The sequence below is a fragment of the Schistocerca americana genome, chromosome 9 (assembly GCF_021461395.2).
Source record: "Schistocerca americana isolate TAMUIC-IGC-003095 chromosome 9, iqSchAmer2.1, whole genome shotgun sequence".
Taxonomy (NCBI): Eukaryota; Metazoa; Arthropoda; class Insecta; order Orthoptera; family Acrididae; genus Schistocerca; species Schistocerca americana.
Window position 1 is genome coordinate 58,758,834 of NC_060127.1, and position 18,370 is coordinate 58,777,203.

Below are 18,370 nucleotides of genomic sequence, written 5' to 3' on the forward strand. Positions count from 1 at the left end.
GGTGCCAGCAGTAACAATTTAAAACTTTGAAACAGTTACGTGTGGTGTACGAGGAGTGTACTCTGTTGAATGAGGAATACATTAAACACGAAAGCTGCGTACAGTAATTATAACAAACTTTCGGTTACATGACAAAACACAAGTCGAAATACTGTCTAATTATCTCAGTACCCAGTAAAACTTAAACTGGGACGAACTCTGACATACATTTGTGGGGAAGGCAAACGGAAGACTGCGTTTTATTGGCCGCACGCAAAGAATACGCAACAGGTCTAGTGAAAACACTGCTTACACTACGTTTGTCCGTCCACTGCTATAGTATTCCCGCGCGGTATGCGATCCTTGACAGACGTGATTGATGGTGCACGCCAAAAACGTCCAAGGAACGGTAGCACGATTTATAATGTCACGAAATAGGGGAGAGAGAGTCCCAGATTTGATAAGCGAGTTTCTTTGCCGCGAGATCTTGGCACGAAATTTCAGTCACGAACATGTGTTCTGAATGCCAAAACATTATTCCCTCGGGAACTTACACAGGAAGAAATGACCACAGTAATAATGTAATTCGGGGCTCGTGAGAAAAGATTTAAGTCGTCCTTTTTCCCGCACGCTGTTAAAGAGTGGGACGGTAGAGAAACAGTCCGAAGGTGGTTCGCTGATCCCTCTGCCAGGCACGTAAGTCTGGACGCAAAGAAATCCTGTAGATGTAGTCATGTAGGTGTAACAACGAAATTATGTTGTAATATGCTACATGTGAGTTACATTTGATTTGAACATCGAAGTTGTTTGCTGTTTATTTATTTTTTGTTCATTATTTTCAGCCATAGACAACACCTATGTGCGTTAAATTGATACTGAAATACAGTGTCATGCATGGACCAATAACAATAAACTAATTACTACTTGTTGCGGTACTGCCATATCTGCCAGCGCCTTTAGGAGTGGATATCGCATACGACGTTCCTAGTGCGTTTAGAAGTGTATATTGCAGACGACTTCGAACAAAATTTCAATGTAGCTTCGTAAAAGTTCCGTGCTCAAACGATCTGAGCTGCTGGCGAATACAGTTTATCCTCACTAGACAGTAAATATTATCATTATACATGAGGTGAAAAGGGCTTCGCCGGGTGCGGTGGCAGAGCGGCTATAGGCGCTTCAGTCACGAACCGCGCGGCTACTTCAGTCGCAGGTTGGAAGAGCCATTTTTTGACCTTTCGCGTAAATTTTCTTGACATAAACGGCCATATCTTTAGATTGCGTTGACATAGAAGCTCACTTTTTTACACCACCAAGAGACCGTATACTGCAGGAAGTGCGAAACATTTCGGCTTATTATGTCTACCCGTACTCGAGGTAAACGGGTTTTAAGGGTTGGGTAGACAGATAGCCGGTCAAGAAAGTGACATTAGTGGGGTTCCCTTTATACCGATTTAAGTGACGAAATCCTAACAACGAAAACAGCTACGACAAGTACTGAAGATGAGGGCCGCATAAATAATTCCCCCTACTCTTTACTGGAAATATTCTAGTTGCAGTCGATACATCAGGATATTAATCGTAGCTACGCTTTCGATGCAAATCACGTTTACAGGAATGCAAATAAAATCCATTTGCCTATACACTTGGTAATTCAGATCCCAGTATTAATGCCACCGCGTTTTAGAAGTTCGATCATTCCCATTGCTAGCTAGCTTAAGAAACATTTCGGCTAATGAACGGTTTCTGGCTGTGGCGAGTCTAATGGAGAATTCGAAACTTAGTAGAATATGTTTGGCAGCTATGTCGCTGTTTTTTCCTGGGGTGGTTCAGAATTATTCTACTAAATTTACTCGCTAATAACAGTATTTTGTTATTTCGATAAACATCCGGAATGATTGTCACGTAAGCGGCGACAAAAAGGTAGAAAATTCATGTTTTTGAGTCCAGAAAGCTCTATGCAACAGAAACTGCAGATCATTTTGCCATTTTCATTGCGAAATTACCGGCTTATTCATGCCTGGGGTAATAATAGAGGGCTGTTTGTCTGGGTTGTCTGCTAGCGTAGTGAAAGGTGTTAGCTACTGCAAGTGAGGTCTGGTTTGTTTTCGGTTTTAATCTCGATGGAGGCAGATAGACTATCAATAAAGCAATTTTAAGAAATTCTCGCGCCTCCAATACGTTTTATTGCTACCTTTATTCTGTACTGGCGCCCTGTGGATGTCAATATGAAACTCTTGTAGAATTTCAAACTTGTTACTGCCTACTTTTCCGCTTCAGTCAATAACTGAATTCACTTAAGTGTGGCACTGAATGATTTTTAGCTGAAATTCGTTATGAATCTTCACGCATTGTTAAATCTCCACACTTTCATGGTAGGTCAGCAACGGTAATCCAGTATGAGTGGTCTGAACGTTGGCACAGACCGTTTCGCGACCGAAATATTTTGCTAATTCGTGACGATCTGGGGTACTTTGCCTTACTAAAACAGTTATGTTATCTCGATAAGCTGAAATTAATTTTTATTAGTACACTTCATACTAATTAGGGTTTCTTCTTTCATTTATGTCTTATACTTACGTGTTGTGTTTAACACACTAATCCGCATTAATGTAGTCTTACACATACTGAAAACAGTCTGACAAAGTTCGGATATTTTTTCAACTCGACGTCTGTGCGTAGTATGTTGGTAGCACTTCGTCGACTTGCCTGTAATGCTGTGTAGCAGACTTTAAAGCTTTGCGGATCAGGATAACGAAAAGGCGAGGGGTCTCGCTCGTTTTGTCCACGACTGTACATGCATTCCGTAGCGGTCGAAATAGCGCGGAAGTAAAATTGAAACAGAGAAAATGTTAATTTTGTTAAGTGCAGAGGCGTAAAGATTACTGTAATGAATAGACAAAACAACCTACATCCTTCTGAATCTGCTTAGTGTATTCATCTCTTGGTCTCCCTCTACGATTTTTACCCTCCACGCTGCCCTCCAACACTAAATTGGTGATCCCTTGATGCCTCACAACATGTCCTACCAACCGATCCCTTCTTCTAGTCAAGTTGTGCCACAAACTTCTCTTCTCCCCAATCCTATTCAATACCTCATTAGTTAAGTGTTCTACCCATCTAATCTTCAGCATTCTTCTGTAGCAACACATTTCAAAAGCTTCTATTCTCTTCTCCTCCAAACTATTTATCGTCCATGTTTCACTTCCATACATGGCTACACTCCATACAAATACTTTCAAAAACGACTTCCTGACACTTAAATCTATACTCGATGTTAGCAAATTTCTCTTCTTCAGAAACGCTTTCCTTGCCATTGCCAGTCTACATTTTACATCCTCTCTACTTCGACCATCATCAGTTATTTTGTTCCCCAAATAGCAAAACTCCTTTACTACTTTAAGTGTCTCATTTCCTGATCTAATTCCCTCAGTATCACCCGAGTTAATTCGACTACAATCCATTATCCTCATTTTGCCTTTGTTGATGTTAATCTTATATAATCCTTTCAAGACACTGCCCATTCCGTTCAACTGCTCTTCCAAGTCCTTTGCTGTCTTTGACAGAATTACAATGTCATCGGTGAACCTTTAAGTTTGTATTTCTTCTCCGTGGATTTTAATACCTACTCCGAATTTTTCTTTTGTTTCCTTTACTGCTTGCTCAATATACAGATTGAATAACATTGGGGAGATGCTAAAACCCTGTCTCGCTCCCTTCCCAACCACTGCTTCCCTTTCACGTCCCTCGACTCTTATAACTGCCATCTGGTTTCTGTACAAATTGTAAATAGCGTTTCACTCCCTGTATTTTACATCTGCCACCTTCAGAATTTGAAAGAGAGTTTTCCAGTCAACATTGTCAAAAGCTTTCTCTAAGTCTACAAATGCTAGAAACGTAGGTTTGCCTTTCTTTAATGTAGCTTCTAAGATACTTCGTAGGGTCAGTATTGCTTCACGTGTTCCAATATTTCTACGGAATCGAAACTGATCTTCCCCGAGGTCAGCTTCTACCAGTTTTTCCATTCGTCTGTAAAGAATTCGCGTTAGTATTTTGCAGCCCTTACTTATTAAACTGATAGTTCGGTAATTTTCGCATCTGTCAACACCTGCTTTCTTTGGGATTGGAATTATTATATTCTTCTTGAAGTCTGAGGGTATTTCGCCTGTCTCAAACATCTTGCTTACCAGAGGGTAGAGTTTTCTCAGGAGTGGCTCTCCCAAGGCCGTCAGTAGTCCTAATGAAATGTTGTCTACTCCCGGGGCCTTGTTTCGACTCGGGTCTTTCAGTGCTCCGTCAAACTCTTCACGCAGTATCGCATCTCCCACTTCATCTTCATCTACATCCTCTTCCATTTCCATAATATTATCCTCAAGTACATCGCCCTTGTATAGACCCTCTATATACTCCTTGCATCTTTCTGCTTTCCCTTCTTTGCTTAGAACTGGGTTTCCATCTGAGCTGTTGATATTCGTACTACAAGTGGTTCTCTTTACTCCAAAAGTCTCTTTAATTTTCCTGTAGGCAGTATCTATCTTACCACTAGTGACATACGCCTCTACATCCTTACATTTGTTCTCTAGCCATTCCTGCTTTGCCATTTTGCACTTCCTGTCGATTTCATTTTTGAGACGTTTGTATTCCTTTTTCCATGCTTCATTTACAGAATTTTTATTTTTTCTCCTTTCATCAACTAATTTCAATATTTATTTTGTACCCATCAGTTGATTACTACAACGTAAATCAACTATACAAACAAAACGAATAGAGATATTTATTCCCAAGTCGCAGACTATACTGAAAGAACACTAATTTCAAGAGTATATCATTAGGTTAAGCATACGTAGTTTTAAGAAACGGAGCGCATCGATGCAAGTAAACTAGAAGGAGCGTAAAATACGCTAAATTTGTGAACTTAACATAGAGTATTGATTGTACATAGTTGGAAATAAGTATCAGAATTCAAAGTAGAAGATAATATACACAAGAAATGACCTATCCGACTATATACAACAGGATTAACACACTTTTGAAAGAAAAGTAATAACAAGTATACATAAAAGAAAATGATTACCACAGAACTTTAGAACTAAGTGACTTCCATACAGCACGCAAGTAAGCGACAATGTGAAAGGTAGAATGAAGTATACACATAGAAAAATTCGTGTGACTGAGATGTAAACTATAAAATAACACATCTTATAAGATTTTATAGAACTACAGTTCTTTATAGACAACAACAGCAGTAGTGAGCTTAATGTACAAGGAGAATACATACACACAAATCTGCTATTATAGGACTCACTTATGTTACTTGCTATTAATTAGATTGTACCTTATAGGAAAAGCATAAGCAGCAAAATGAAACTGTGAACATGGATCGTACAGCACGTGGGAGATAAGCTAAGTAAATACGAAAACAAACCAATACCCACACAACATAATTACATGAACTTTAACAAAATAACTGAGGTAAGTACTGTATGATTAAAAAGCGATATGGAGAAATAAATGAATTTCACTGCTGGATAATACTAGGAAGTAGAGAGAGTGTGAAAGATTTTAGATTCAACTGGAGGTATTAATTAGTAGTGGTGGTTGTTGGGATGTTTAAGGGGGACTAAACACATATTAATTAGTTAATCTACGTTTGTGGTGACACCATACCTGGAGTCAAAGTAGGGAGAGAGTGAAAGTGTATTTGAGTAACATGAGTTTATTTATATTTGTGGGAAGAAAGAAATATGACGGTGGTGCCAGTGTGAGAACCCCATAGGTAATATATGGGTATAAATGAAGATTTATCTGGAAGATTTTTAATGAATTATTATATGGGTATACGACGATGAATATGAAGATGAATATTACAGGGGTACCTAGGAAAGGGCCATGGTAGCGATGTAAAAAGAAATAGATTATATAATATTAAGTCTTAGAATGAATGACTGTATGAGTGTGGAAAGCGAAGTATGTTGATATATGTACGGTAAGTAATTGTGAAAACAAACATCTTGAAGAAAGAGTGAAGAGTAAAGAAGAGACATTGAAGTCTATATTAACAAAGATACACGGTACATTTAACGTACGCTCAGAACAGTAATTTGCCACACATACATCAGAATGAAAAACAACTTAGTATGAAAGCTATTTCCTTAGCGATTAACTTTTACATCTTGAGCAACCATAAGGTGGATGTAAATGAAAATATGATATACAATTCGTACCAGGGATGAGCACATAATGCAGGGAAATAATATTTTCTACACTGAGTTCCTGACACACGCAGAAGCGAAAGAAGTACATTTAGCATAAGCACCTTCTTCTTTACTGGAATGAATTATGAGTGGAATTACGTATGACAAAAATACAGTAAAATTACCAGTCACACGTTACGAAGGTAACCTCGTAATGTCGTCGCCTCAATAAGGCAGATATACAGCTAGAAATATGTGTACATGAATGTGAACTATTACGACGATTAACAAACAGTGATGAAGTTACGATTTTCAAGGGATAAAACATTCTCCATACTCGCTCACAATCGAGCACTTGTAAATATTGTACATAGTATGAAGATTTATCAAATGCCAAGGATAGAATAAGTACACTAACGACGCACTACAAGTAGCAATCCTAGAAGTAGCTTTATGTCTGAAGCAGACCCTAGCAAATCCTCTTTTTTGCATGTAGTGAGTAGTGATGGAACGTATTTTCCATGTGTAGTATGAAGGTAAAAACGCGCTGGAGGTCGGTCCTGCAAGACAAGAAAAGAAAATGGAAATATTCAGAATAAATGCAAGATTACCTCTAATTTACATATTGGTGTGTAAGACGGTGCATGTCATGTAGTCCGTATATGAAATATGAATGTGAATTTTAAATTTATTTGACAACTTTATTATTGTCAGTCCCTATGTCTGTGTAAAATTCATGTACTATTGTCAGTTTTATGTGAAATTTTATTCTTGAAGGTGAACCATTTATGTATGTATGTGACTTGCAACGCGACGGACGAGTAAAATACTCGCATCTGTTAAGTGATGCAAAAATAGTAAGGCCTGCTAATAGTGAAAAAAACGGCTGAGCTTTGATAATAGTAAACGCTACAGTCTAGCGAGGTGGATACAGTGAGTGTGATAGGTGTGATAGGTGTGTAACCACTAATTGATGTCTGAGGACCGCCGACATACAATGCACAACGGAAGACAATTCCGAGTCCTGCAGTGTGGCCCTTACCTTCAGTTTCAATGGCCGAAAACTTCGTACAGGTGCGAGATGAGGTATTGGTGTTCTTCGGGTTGAGTGTTGGAGCTGAATCCGTCGTAACCAGTGACCGGACTGGAAGGCATACAACACACCGACTTCATAAGCCTGGAGCCTGGAGCGACATTGCAGTGGAGTCGCAGGCAGTGCTGGTGCTCACGTGGCGTTTTGCGTCGCTGGGACGAGTGCGTTAAACAATGAGCTGCTGCTGGCGATATGTACAGCGAACAATGAGATAGCGTGTGTATTTGTAGGCGGATACGGCGATCGGACGTAGTATTATTAATTGGTAAGCATAAATCTACTCTCTTTCAAATTCTGAAGGTGGCAGATGTAAAATACAGGGACCGAAAGGCTATTTACAATTTGTACAGAAACCAGATGGCAGTTATAAGAGTCGAGGGACATGAAAGGGAAGCAGTGGTTGGGAAGGGAGTGAGACAGGGTTGTAGCCTGTCCACGATGTTATTCAATCCGTATATTGAGCAAGCAGTAAAGGAAACAAAAGAAAAAATCGGAGTAGGTATTAAAATCCGTGGAGAAGAAATAAAAACTTTGAGGTTCGCCGATGACATTGTAATTCTGTCAGAGACAGCAAAGGACTTGGAAGAGCAGTTGAATGGAATGGACAGTGTCTTGAAAGGAGGATATAAGATGAACATCAACAAAAGCAAAACGAGGATAATGGAATGCAGTCGAATCAAATCGGTTGATGCTGAGGGCATTAGATTAGGAAATGAGACACTTAAAGTAGTAAAGGAGTTTTGCTATTTGGGGAGCAAAATAACTGATGATGGTCGAAGTAGAGAGGATATAATATGTGGACTGGCAATGGCAAGAAAAGTGTTTCTGATGAAGAGAAATTTGTTAACATCGAGTATAGATTTAAGTGTCAGGAAGTCGTTTCTGAAAGTATTTGTATGGAGTGTAGCCATGTATGGAAGTGAAACATGGATGATAAATAGTTTGGACAAGAAGAGAATAGAAGCTTTCGAAATGTGGTGCTACAGAAGAATGCTGAAGATTAGATGGGTAGATCACATAACTAATGAGGAGGTATTGAATAGAATTGGGGAGAAGTGGAGTTTGTGGCACAACTTGACAAGAAGAAGGGACCGGTTGGTAGGACATGTTCTGAGGCATCAAGGGAGCACAAATTTAGCATTGGAGGGCAGTGTGGAGGGTAAAAATCGTAGAGGGAGACCACGAAATGAATGCACTAAGCAGATTCAGAAGGACGTAGGCTGCAGTAAGTACTGGGAGATGAAGAAGCTTGCACAGGATAGAGTAGCATGGAGAGCTGCATCAAACCAGTCTCAGGACTGAAGACCACAACAACAACAACAGCTCCCAGTAAAACTGGCTGAATAAGTTAGAATGACGGCAGTAGACCAGGGTATTCAACCTCGAGCACGAGTCCTCCCGTATTTCTTTAAAAATTCTTGCTATGTGCTCTGTCACTTCTGAGGAGAGCTGTTTTATTTTGTGGTTTGTTGTATAGCTAGAGAAAGCCAGAATGCACGCTATAAGCTCACGCAGGATGGCGTGAGGTCTGAAACAGGATACGGAATGAATGCTATAAAGAAAAGTACGTAGCTGCTGGAATACGTAACTTTAATACATCATTTGTATACATCGTTCTTGATGAGACATGCTTCATACGATAACTATCAATTGCTATGGCGCATTGCTAGGTCGTAGCAATTGACTTAGCTGAAGACTATGCCAACTATCGTCTCGGCAATTGAGAGTGTAATTCTCAGTGAACCTTTCATAGCAACGTCGGCTGTACAACTGGAGCGAGTGCTAGTAAGTCTCTCTAGACCTGCCGTGTGGTGGCGCTCGGTCTGCTATCACTGATAGTGGCGACATGCGGGTCCGTCGTATACTAGCGGACCGCGGCCAATTTAAAAGCTGAAGACTATGCTAACTATCGTCTCGGCAATTGAGAGTGTAATTCTCAGTGAACCTTTCATAGCAACGTCGGCTGTACAACTGGGGCGAGTGCTAGTAAGTCTCTCTAGACCTGCCGTGTGGTGGCGCTCGGTCTGCTATCACTGATAGTGGCGACACGCGGGTCCGTCGTATACTAGCGGACCGCGGCCAATTTAAAAGCTACCACCTAGCAAGTGTGGTGTCTGGCGGTGACACCACATGGTTAGTCACCAGTCTGGATAGACATGCTTTCCTGCTTTCCTGATGTTGCAGTTGTGTCACTTCTTCTCCAACTACCGACGTCTTCATCTTCTTATGATTGCATATACTGTGGCAGACGAGTAGTACCCTCTTGGATGTGTGCTGGGTCCGTAGAGTCTGCTGAAAGTCGGAAATTCTTGGCTAAGGCATCGACGAGGGCCTCTGCCTTGGCGTTTCGCTCTGAGATTTATAAGCGCCCCACAACCAGAGGTGTTTCTTCGGCGTAGACCTAACCAGGCGCCATGACCATCTGTCTTCCAGCGACAATGACGCTAGACTGTTGTTCCAGTAGGGACTGTGATTTTCTGCTGCGACTCCTGCAAAGTTGGAATGTGCAGACACTCTCAGTTGGTGTGATCGACAGATCACAATCAAACACCTCGCTGGTCAACTGAACGTCTCTGTTGTTAGCGCTGACTCACTCTAAGACCATTTGGTGTACTAAGGTGTGTGCCTTCTGGGTTCTTCGCTGGCTACCAGAACACCATACAGAGTAACATAGAATCATGTGTATTGGGTTCTTGCGTCTTACGTGGCTGATCGTGACAATTTTCTGTCGAACATTGCCACAGACGATGAAACATTGGTTCATCACTTCGAAATTGAAACATAACGGCAATCCATGAGATAGCGCCACACCACCTCTACATCTACATCTACATACATACTCCGCAATCCAACATCCGGTGCGTGGCGGAGGGTACCTCGTACCACAACTAGCATTTTCTCTCCCTGTTCCGCTCCCAAACAGAACGAGGGGAAAATGACTACCTATATGCCTGTATACGAGCCCTAATCTCTCTTATCTTATCTTTGTGGAATTTCCGCGAAATATAAGTTGGTGGCAGTAAAATTGTACTGCAATCAGCCTGAAATACTGATTCTCTAAATTTCCTCAGTAGTTATTCACGAAAAGAACGCCTCCTTTCCTCTACAGACTTCCACCCGAGTTCCTGAAACATTTCCGTAACACTCGTGTGATGATCAAACCTACTAGTAACAAATCCAGCAGCCCGCCTTTGAATTGCTTCTATCTCCTCCCTCAATCCGACCTGATAGGGATCCCAAACGCTCGAGCAGTACTCAAGAATAGGTCGTATTAGTGTTTTATAAGCGGTCTCCTTTACAGATGAACCACATCTTCCCAAAATTCTACCAATGAACCGAAGACGACTATCCGCCTTCCCCACAACTGCCATTACATGCTTGTCCCACTTCATATCGCTCTGCAATGTTACGCCAAAATATTTAATCGACGTGACTGTGTGAAGCACTACACTACTAATGGAGTATTCAAATATTACTGTATCCTTTTTCCTATTCATCTGCATTAATTTACATTTATCTGTATTTAGAGTTAGCCGCCATTCTTTACACCAATGACAAATCCTGTCCAAGTCATCTTGTATCGTCCTACAGTCACTCAACGACGACACCTTCCCGTACACCACAGCACCATCAGCAAACAGCCGGACATTGCTATCCACCCTCTCCTCTGAAGAAGACGTTCAGAGCTGGACCCTTAGGAAATAAAGTAATGGCGTCTGCTTTCTGCACTCTGAAGGGTTGATTTTGTTTGATATAATCCCTCCCCAACAACCAACTCTGAAGTGAACTGTCCTTTCCTCAGGAAATTGAAGAAACGATTTCACCGAAATAGCAAACGAACTTCTTCTCCATGACAGCGGCTCATAAAAGTCTGTCCACCTGAGAGGAGCTCACAAAACTTTATTGGATTGTTCTGACTGATCTCGCAGCTTCCCACTTCCATCTGCTTGGCCCAGTGAAGCATGCACTCCACAAGAAGCAGTACGTGGATGACGGGAAGGCTACTGGCTTAGCCAGGTGTTGGCTCTGACGTTGGCCAGTAGAGCTGTACCATGCAGGCGCACAGGCCGTGCCAGTACGGTGCTGTAAGCTCATCGCATTTCACAGAGACTATATTAAAGAAAAGTGCTTTTGCCAAGAGAGAGGGCAATAATATGATGTACTGAACTCTTGAACAAAACCAACCTGCTTTCAGCAAAAAATGTGTTTCATTGCTTATTGAACAGCCCTCTTAGACTGGGTGATAGACCCTCCACCACTCCACTCCTGACGGTACGCAGGTGGCCGCCGTGGTGGATGGTGTGGACGTAGTGGTTGCACCACCTGGCTGTCCCCGCCCTACCGCTGTCGGATGTGGACATCACGCTATGGGATCGTTCTTCTTTTTCTAGGCTTAGTGCAGGGTTCCACGCTATTTCTATTAAAATATTATTTTACGTACAAACACATGAAACAATAGCTATAAAGGAATAAATTGAGTCTTTTCAGTTAGTCCATTACGTTATTTTCATACTTAATTAATAATGTCGTAAACAACTATTTTTCTCCTTCATTAGAATTGACCTTTTTACTTGAAATATTATGTAATGGAAATTGCTTCGTCAACGTATGTCCTTATTTCCATACGTTCTGACAATCGCTCATTTCCGTTATTGTAAAACTTTAATAATTTTTCGCTTCTGCAATAACACTCAACCGAGAAAAACCGACGTCGTTATGGAACATAGCAATCTGCCACGAAAACAAAGCATAATAGTAAAATAAAGATTAGCAGGAGACTAACGCACAATGTCTACTACCGTAGGTCGAGTGAGTGCGGCGAAAATACACTACTGGCCATTAAAATTGCTACACCAAGCAGAAATGCAGATGATAAACGGGTATTCATTGGACAGTTATATTATACTAGATCTGACATGTGATTACATTTTCATGCAATTTGGGCGCATAGATCCTGAGAAATCAGTACCCAGAAGAACCACCTCTAGCCGTAATAACGGCTTTGATGCGCCTGGGCATTGAGTCAAACAGAGCTAGGATGGCGTGTACAGGTACAGCTGCCCATGCAGCTTCATCACGATACCACAGTTCATCAAAAGTAGTGACAGACGTATTGTGACGAGCTAGTTGCTCGGCCACCATTGACCAAACGTTTTCAATTGGTAAGAGATCTGGAGAATGTGCTGGCCAGGGCAGCAGTCGAAGATTTTCTGTATCCAGAAAGGCCCGTACAGGACCTGCAACATGCGGTCGTGAATTATCCTGCTGAAATGTAGGGTTTCGCAGGGATCGAATGAAGGGTAGAGCCACGGGTCGTAACACATTTGAAATGTAACGTCCACTGTCCAAAATGCCGTCAGTGCGAACAAGAGGTGTCCAATGGCACCCCATACCATCACGCCGGGTGATACGCCAGTATGGCGATGACGAATACGCGCTTCCAATGTGCGTTCACCGCGATGTCGCCAAACATGGATGCGACCATCATGATGCTGTAAACAGAACCTGGATTCATCCGAAAAAATGACGTTTTGCCATTCGTGCACCCAGGTTCGTCGTTGAGTACACCGTCGCAGACGCTCCTGTCTTTGATGCAGCGTCAAGGTAACCGCAGGCATGGTCTCCGAGCCGATAGGCCATGCTACTGCAAATGTCGTCGAACTGTTCGTGCAGATGCTTGTTGTCTTGCAAACGTCCCCATCTGTTGACTCAGGGATCGAGACGTGGCTGCACGATCTCTTACAGCCATGCGGATAAGATGCCTGTCATCTCGACTGCTAGTGATACGAGGCCGTTGGGATCCAGCCCGGCGTTCCGTATTACCCTCCTGAACCCACCGATTCCCTATTCTGCTAACAGTCATTGGATCTCGACCAACGCGAGCAGCAATGTAGCGATACGGTAAACCGCAATCGCGAGAGGCTACAATCCGACCTTTATCAAAGTCGGAAACGTGATGGTACGCATTTCTCGTTACACGAGGCATCACAACAACGTTTCACCAGGCAACGCCGGTCAACTGCTATTTGTGTATGAGAAATCGGTTGGAAACTTTCCTCATGTCAAAATGGTTCAAATGGCTCTGAGGACTATGCGACTTAACTTCTGAGGTCATCAGTCGCCTAGAACTTAGAACTAATAAAACCTAACTAACCTAAGGACATCACACACATCCATGCCCGAGGCAGGATTCGAAGCTGCGACCGTAGCGTTCGCTCGGCTCCAGACTGTAGCGCCTAGAGCCGCACGATCACTCCGGCCGGCCTTTCCTCATGTCAGCACGTTGTAGGTGTCGCCACCGGCGCCAACCTTGTGTGAATGCTCTGAAAAGCTAATCATTTGCATATCACAGCATCTTCTTCCTGTCGGTTAAATTTCGCTTCTGTAGCACGTCATCTTCGTGGTGTAGCAATTTTAATGGCCAGTAGTGTAGGTTGTTAGCAGACTATGATATCGTCAGTGCTTTCTTCCCGTGAAGCCTTGACGTGACGTGACATGACATGACGGCCAATGCCAACTGGCCTTAAACAGCGTCATCCCGGGATCACGTAACAAGGCTAGCTTCATTTCGACAACATGTGCGGAACAGAATGCTCACTCCAGGGATATTTCTACTCTATGGTTGTGCTAACTGCTATTTCAACTCACGTAACGACATTATGTGCTGCGGTGAGGACTGCAGTTCTGGTGATGAGCGACCCGGCGCGTATATACCGCTCGTCGGCAAGTACAAGGGCCTGGTGAGTGAACTGGCCGACCCCTGCTGGGTGGCCATCGATGATGCGGTCATGTGCCTGTTTACGTGGAGTCCACGCATCTGAAACAAGACGTGGCGCTCTGACAAATTTCTGCTGAATTCTGTACTCTTCTTTTCAAAGCTGAGATCTGTTGCAGACACTGATCTACATCTCGTCGGGGGGAGGGGGGAGGGGCGGGGGCTGGAGGGGGTAAGGGGAACCTTCTGGGAAGAACACTTGCTACTGTAGGAATGAGCAAAATTATCGATGTATCTGAATACCGACACTTCTCCAGAAACGACATCTATACAGAGTGGTCCACTGATAGTGACCAGGCCAAATACCTCACGAAATAAGCATCAAACGAAAAAACTACAAAGAACGAAACTCGTCTGGCTTGAAAGAGGAAACCAGATGGCGCCATGGTTGGCCCGCTAGGTGGCGCTGCCATAGGTCAAACGAATATGAACTGCTTTTTTTTAAAAATAGGAACCCCCATTTTTATTACGTATTCGTGTAGTACGTAAAGAAATACGTATGTTTTAGTTGGACCACATTTTTCACTTTGTGATAGATGGCGCTGTAATAGTCACAAACGTATAAGTACGTAACATTCCGCCAGTGTGGACGGTATTTACTCCGTGATACATTACCCGTTTACCAATTGCGGAAAAGGTCGATACCGTGTTGATGTATTTTGATCATAATGCCCAACAGGCGTGTGCTATGTATACTGCTCGGTATCCTGGACGACATCATCCAAGTGTCCGGACCGTTAGCCGGATAGTTACGTTAATTAAGGAAACAGGAAGTGTTCAGCCACATGTGAAACGTCAACCACGACCTGCAACAAATGATAATGCCCAAGTAGCTGTTTTAGCTGCTGTCGCGGCTAATCCGCACATCAGTAGCAGACAAACTGCGAGAGAATCGGGAATCTCAAAAACGTCGGTGTTAAGAATAGCTACATCAACATCGATTGCACCCGTACCACATTTCTATGCACCAGGAATTGCATGGCGACAACTCTGAACTTCGTGTACAGTTCTGCCACCGGGCACAAGAGAAATTACGGGACGATGACAGATTTTTTGCACGCCTTCTATTTAGCGACGAAGCGTCATTCACCAACAGCGGTAACGTAAACCGGCATAATATGCGCTACTGGGCAACGGAAAATCCACGATGGCCGCAACAAGTGGAACTTCAGCGACCTTGGCGGGTTAATCTGTGATGCGGCATTATGGGAGGATGGATAATTGGGCCTCATTTTATCGATGGAAATCTAAATGGTGCAATGTATGCTGATTTCCTACGTAATTTTCTACCGATCTTACTACAACATGTTTCACTGCATGACAGATGTCCTTCCAACAAGATGGATGTCCGCCACATAGCTCGCGTGCGGTTGAAGCGGTATTGAATAGGATATTTCATGACAGGTGGATTGGTCGTCGAAGCACCGTACCATGGCCCACACCTTCACCGGATCTAACGTCCCTGGATTTCTTTCTGTGGCGAAAGTTGAAGGATATTTGCTGTCGTGATCCACCGACAACGCCTGATTGCATGCGTCAGTGCAATTTCAATGCATGTTCGGACGTTACGGAAGGCGAACTACTCGCTGTTGAGAAGAATGTCGTTACACGTATTGCCAAATGCATTGAGGTTGACGGACATCATTTTGAGCATTTATTGCATTAATGTGGTATTTACAGGTAATCAAGCTGTAACAGCAATTGTTCTCAGAAATGCTAAGTTCACAAAGGTACATGTATCACAATGGAACAACCGAAATGAAATGTTCAAACGTACCTACGTTCTGTATTTTAATTTAAAAAACCTACCTGTTACCAACAGTTCGTTAAAATTGTGAGCCATATGTTTGCGACTATTACAGCGCCATCTATCACACAGCGAAAAAGTGGTCCAACTGAGACATTAGTATTTCTTTACGAACTACACGAATATGTATTAAAAATGGAGGTTCCTATTTAAAAAAAAACGCAGTTGATGTCCGCTTGACCTATGGCAGCTCCATCTAGCGGGCCAACCATAGCGCCATCAGGTTTCCCCCTTCAAGCTAGACAAGTTTCGTTCTGTGTAGTTTTTTCGTTTCACCCTTATTTCGTGATATATTTGGCCTGGTCATGATCAATGGACCACCCTGTATACATCCTCGATATTCAAATTAGGGATACACCGATAAACTGATATTTAATACCGACTGTCTTTTCTTGATTCATAAGCATTGTAGTTCTCCTCACCTGATTTTTTGCCTATTCCAGCTACTACCGATCTTTGCAATCTGACAGTAAATTTCCTACAACTGGGGTAATCTAATTTCATATTCAGTACTACAAATGAGCATTAGATTTGAACATGAATGTATCTGTAATGCATACTGATGAAAGCTTATTACTGCCGTGTGTCATTTCTGCCACTGCAAATGATAGGTACAAGAAGCAAAATGCACACCTTTGGTGATAGCACCAAATTTATCGTCCCCTGCTCCCTACTATGAGGCGGAATGCGCACTTCTCTTACCCCCTGACTGCTTGCATCAAGGAAAGGCAGACGCACCGTAAGGGTAGCGTACACTTGGCTCAAAAATCACACACATTACTGCACTGTCATTTAATGGAAAATGGACTCTGCTGTCTGAAATGTTTAGTCGTCATTTCACATCTGTTTTGTCAGAACACACTCAAAAGTAATTAATGTGCTAAGCGTCTTCTCTTTCGTCCGAAAGAGTTGCTTCCTTTGTAAACTTGGCTGAGCCCGTTAACAGAAGCAGACTGACCTGGGAACGTATTAAACGGGATTTCTGTTAATGTCTAGAAGAAAAATATGCGTGTCTATGTATGTAAACGTGCTCTCTCTGATAAAATATTATTTCGGAACGAGAAAAGTCTATACCTTTCGAAGATAAAAAAACTGATAATTAAAATATTTCTGTGTAGCAAATACTAAGAATTACAAAGACTATAGCCGGCCAGTGTGGCCGAGCGGTTCTAGGCGCTTCAGTCCCGAACCGCGCTCCTGCTACAGTCGCAGGTTCGAATTCTGCCTCGGGCATGGATGTGGGTGATGTCCTTAGGTTAGTTAGGTTTAGATAGTTCTGAGTCTAGGGGACTGATCACCTCAGATGTTAAGTCCCATAGTGCTTAGAGCCATTTGAACATTTTCGAACAAAGACTATATTATGTCAAGGAATTTCTGTATAATTATGGGATAAAGACTTGGATGAATAAAATGATCACACTGGTGTCAGCTCTAGAATCTATTAGACGCTTTTGTTCGAGGTTGCTTCTGAACGCACGACTTTGTTAATTGTACGTAAGTTTTTATCACAACAGATGTATAAAAAGTGTTTGTCCTTTTAATCTCATTATATACCTCTCGCTACATGTGGGTAATTAATTATCGCTAGAGCTCTATCATTGGACATCTGTCAGTCTTAGGTCTCAATGGCGCACTGGCAGCCATTACGTGAAATGCCATTAATCACCCTCAAGATAAGAAGAAAAAATATTTTAAAGATTCTGCTATCAGGAAAAGAAAATATTTTTTGGAGAAAAGTTTTCATTAAATTCACACGACGCACGCAAATATAATAAATAATATAACTCTCGGTCTTGCTTATGAGTAAATCGCTAACTGCTAAAAATCTTGTTTCCACTGCCGCAAATATTATTCAAATCATAACTAACAGAATAAAGTGTCAGTGTTTAACAAAGAATTTACGTAACATTGAGGATAATAGTGCAGCTGCGTAGGTGATTATATCGGGCCCCTCTTTGCAACAATATTTATTTACAGTTTTACGTAAACTACGGTATTTTTGAGCTATCCGTGTGTGTGTTGACAAAATACGTAAATAGTTTCAACCCGAACTAATATCTTTATTCAGAATTATTTACCTACATAGCAACATCGATGACTGTTAGCGTATATTTTAGCTGCTACCACGAGTGTGCGAAATGTACACGACGTCACGACTACAAATACTTTCATCCATAATTCCAAACGTTAACAAACCGATACTTTTCATAAAAGAGAGAGGTAGAGAGAGAGAGAGATGACAAACGATTGGCTAGTATTATTGGCTGCATTAATTAGCTTTTTGTAAATAAGTGATTTTAATATACATTGTGTGTCTTTCATCGGTTAATGTTGAGTATAATAAAGTATTTCACAATTTTTAAATGTTTGATTAACATTTCTGTGTCTTGGATCAGTTTTTTTTAATATGTGTAAGTACTGAAAATATCGACCTTTGTATCGTAATATCGCTACTGCTTTGTGGGTCATATAGATACCTCTTATGAATATAGACACAATGTACCGGGTGATCAAAAAGTCAGTAT

The 18,370-nt window shown here is 41.9% G+C and overlaps 1 protein-coding gene across 1 annotated transcript in view; it reads right to left on the reverse strand.

The window, feature by feature from the left end:
* The window catches only part of LOC124550627 (venom serine protease Bi-VSP-like), a 185,413-nt gene that overhangs the window by 105,957 nt on the left and 61,086 nt on the right, over positions 1-18,370 (reverse strand). The window contains exon 2 of the mRNA XM_047125349.1: positions 13,912-14,080. Within this exon, the coding sequence (XP_046981305.1) occupies positions 13,912-14,080 (169 nt within the window). The remainder of the gene's footprint in view (positions 1-13,911; positions 14,081-18,370) is intronic.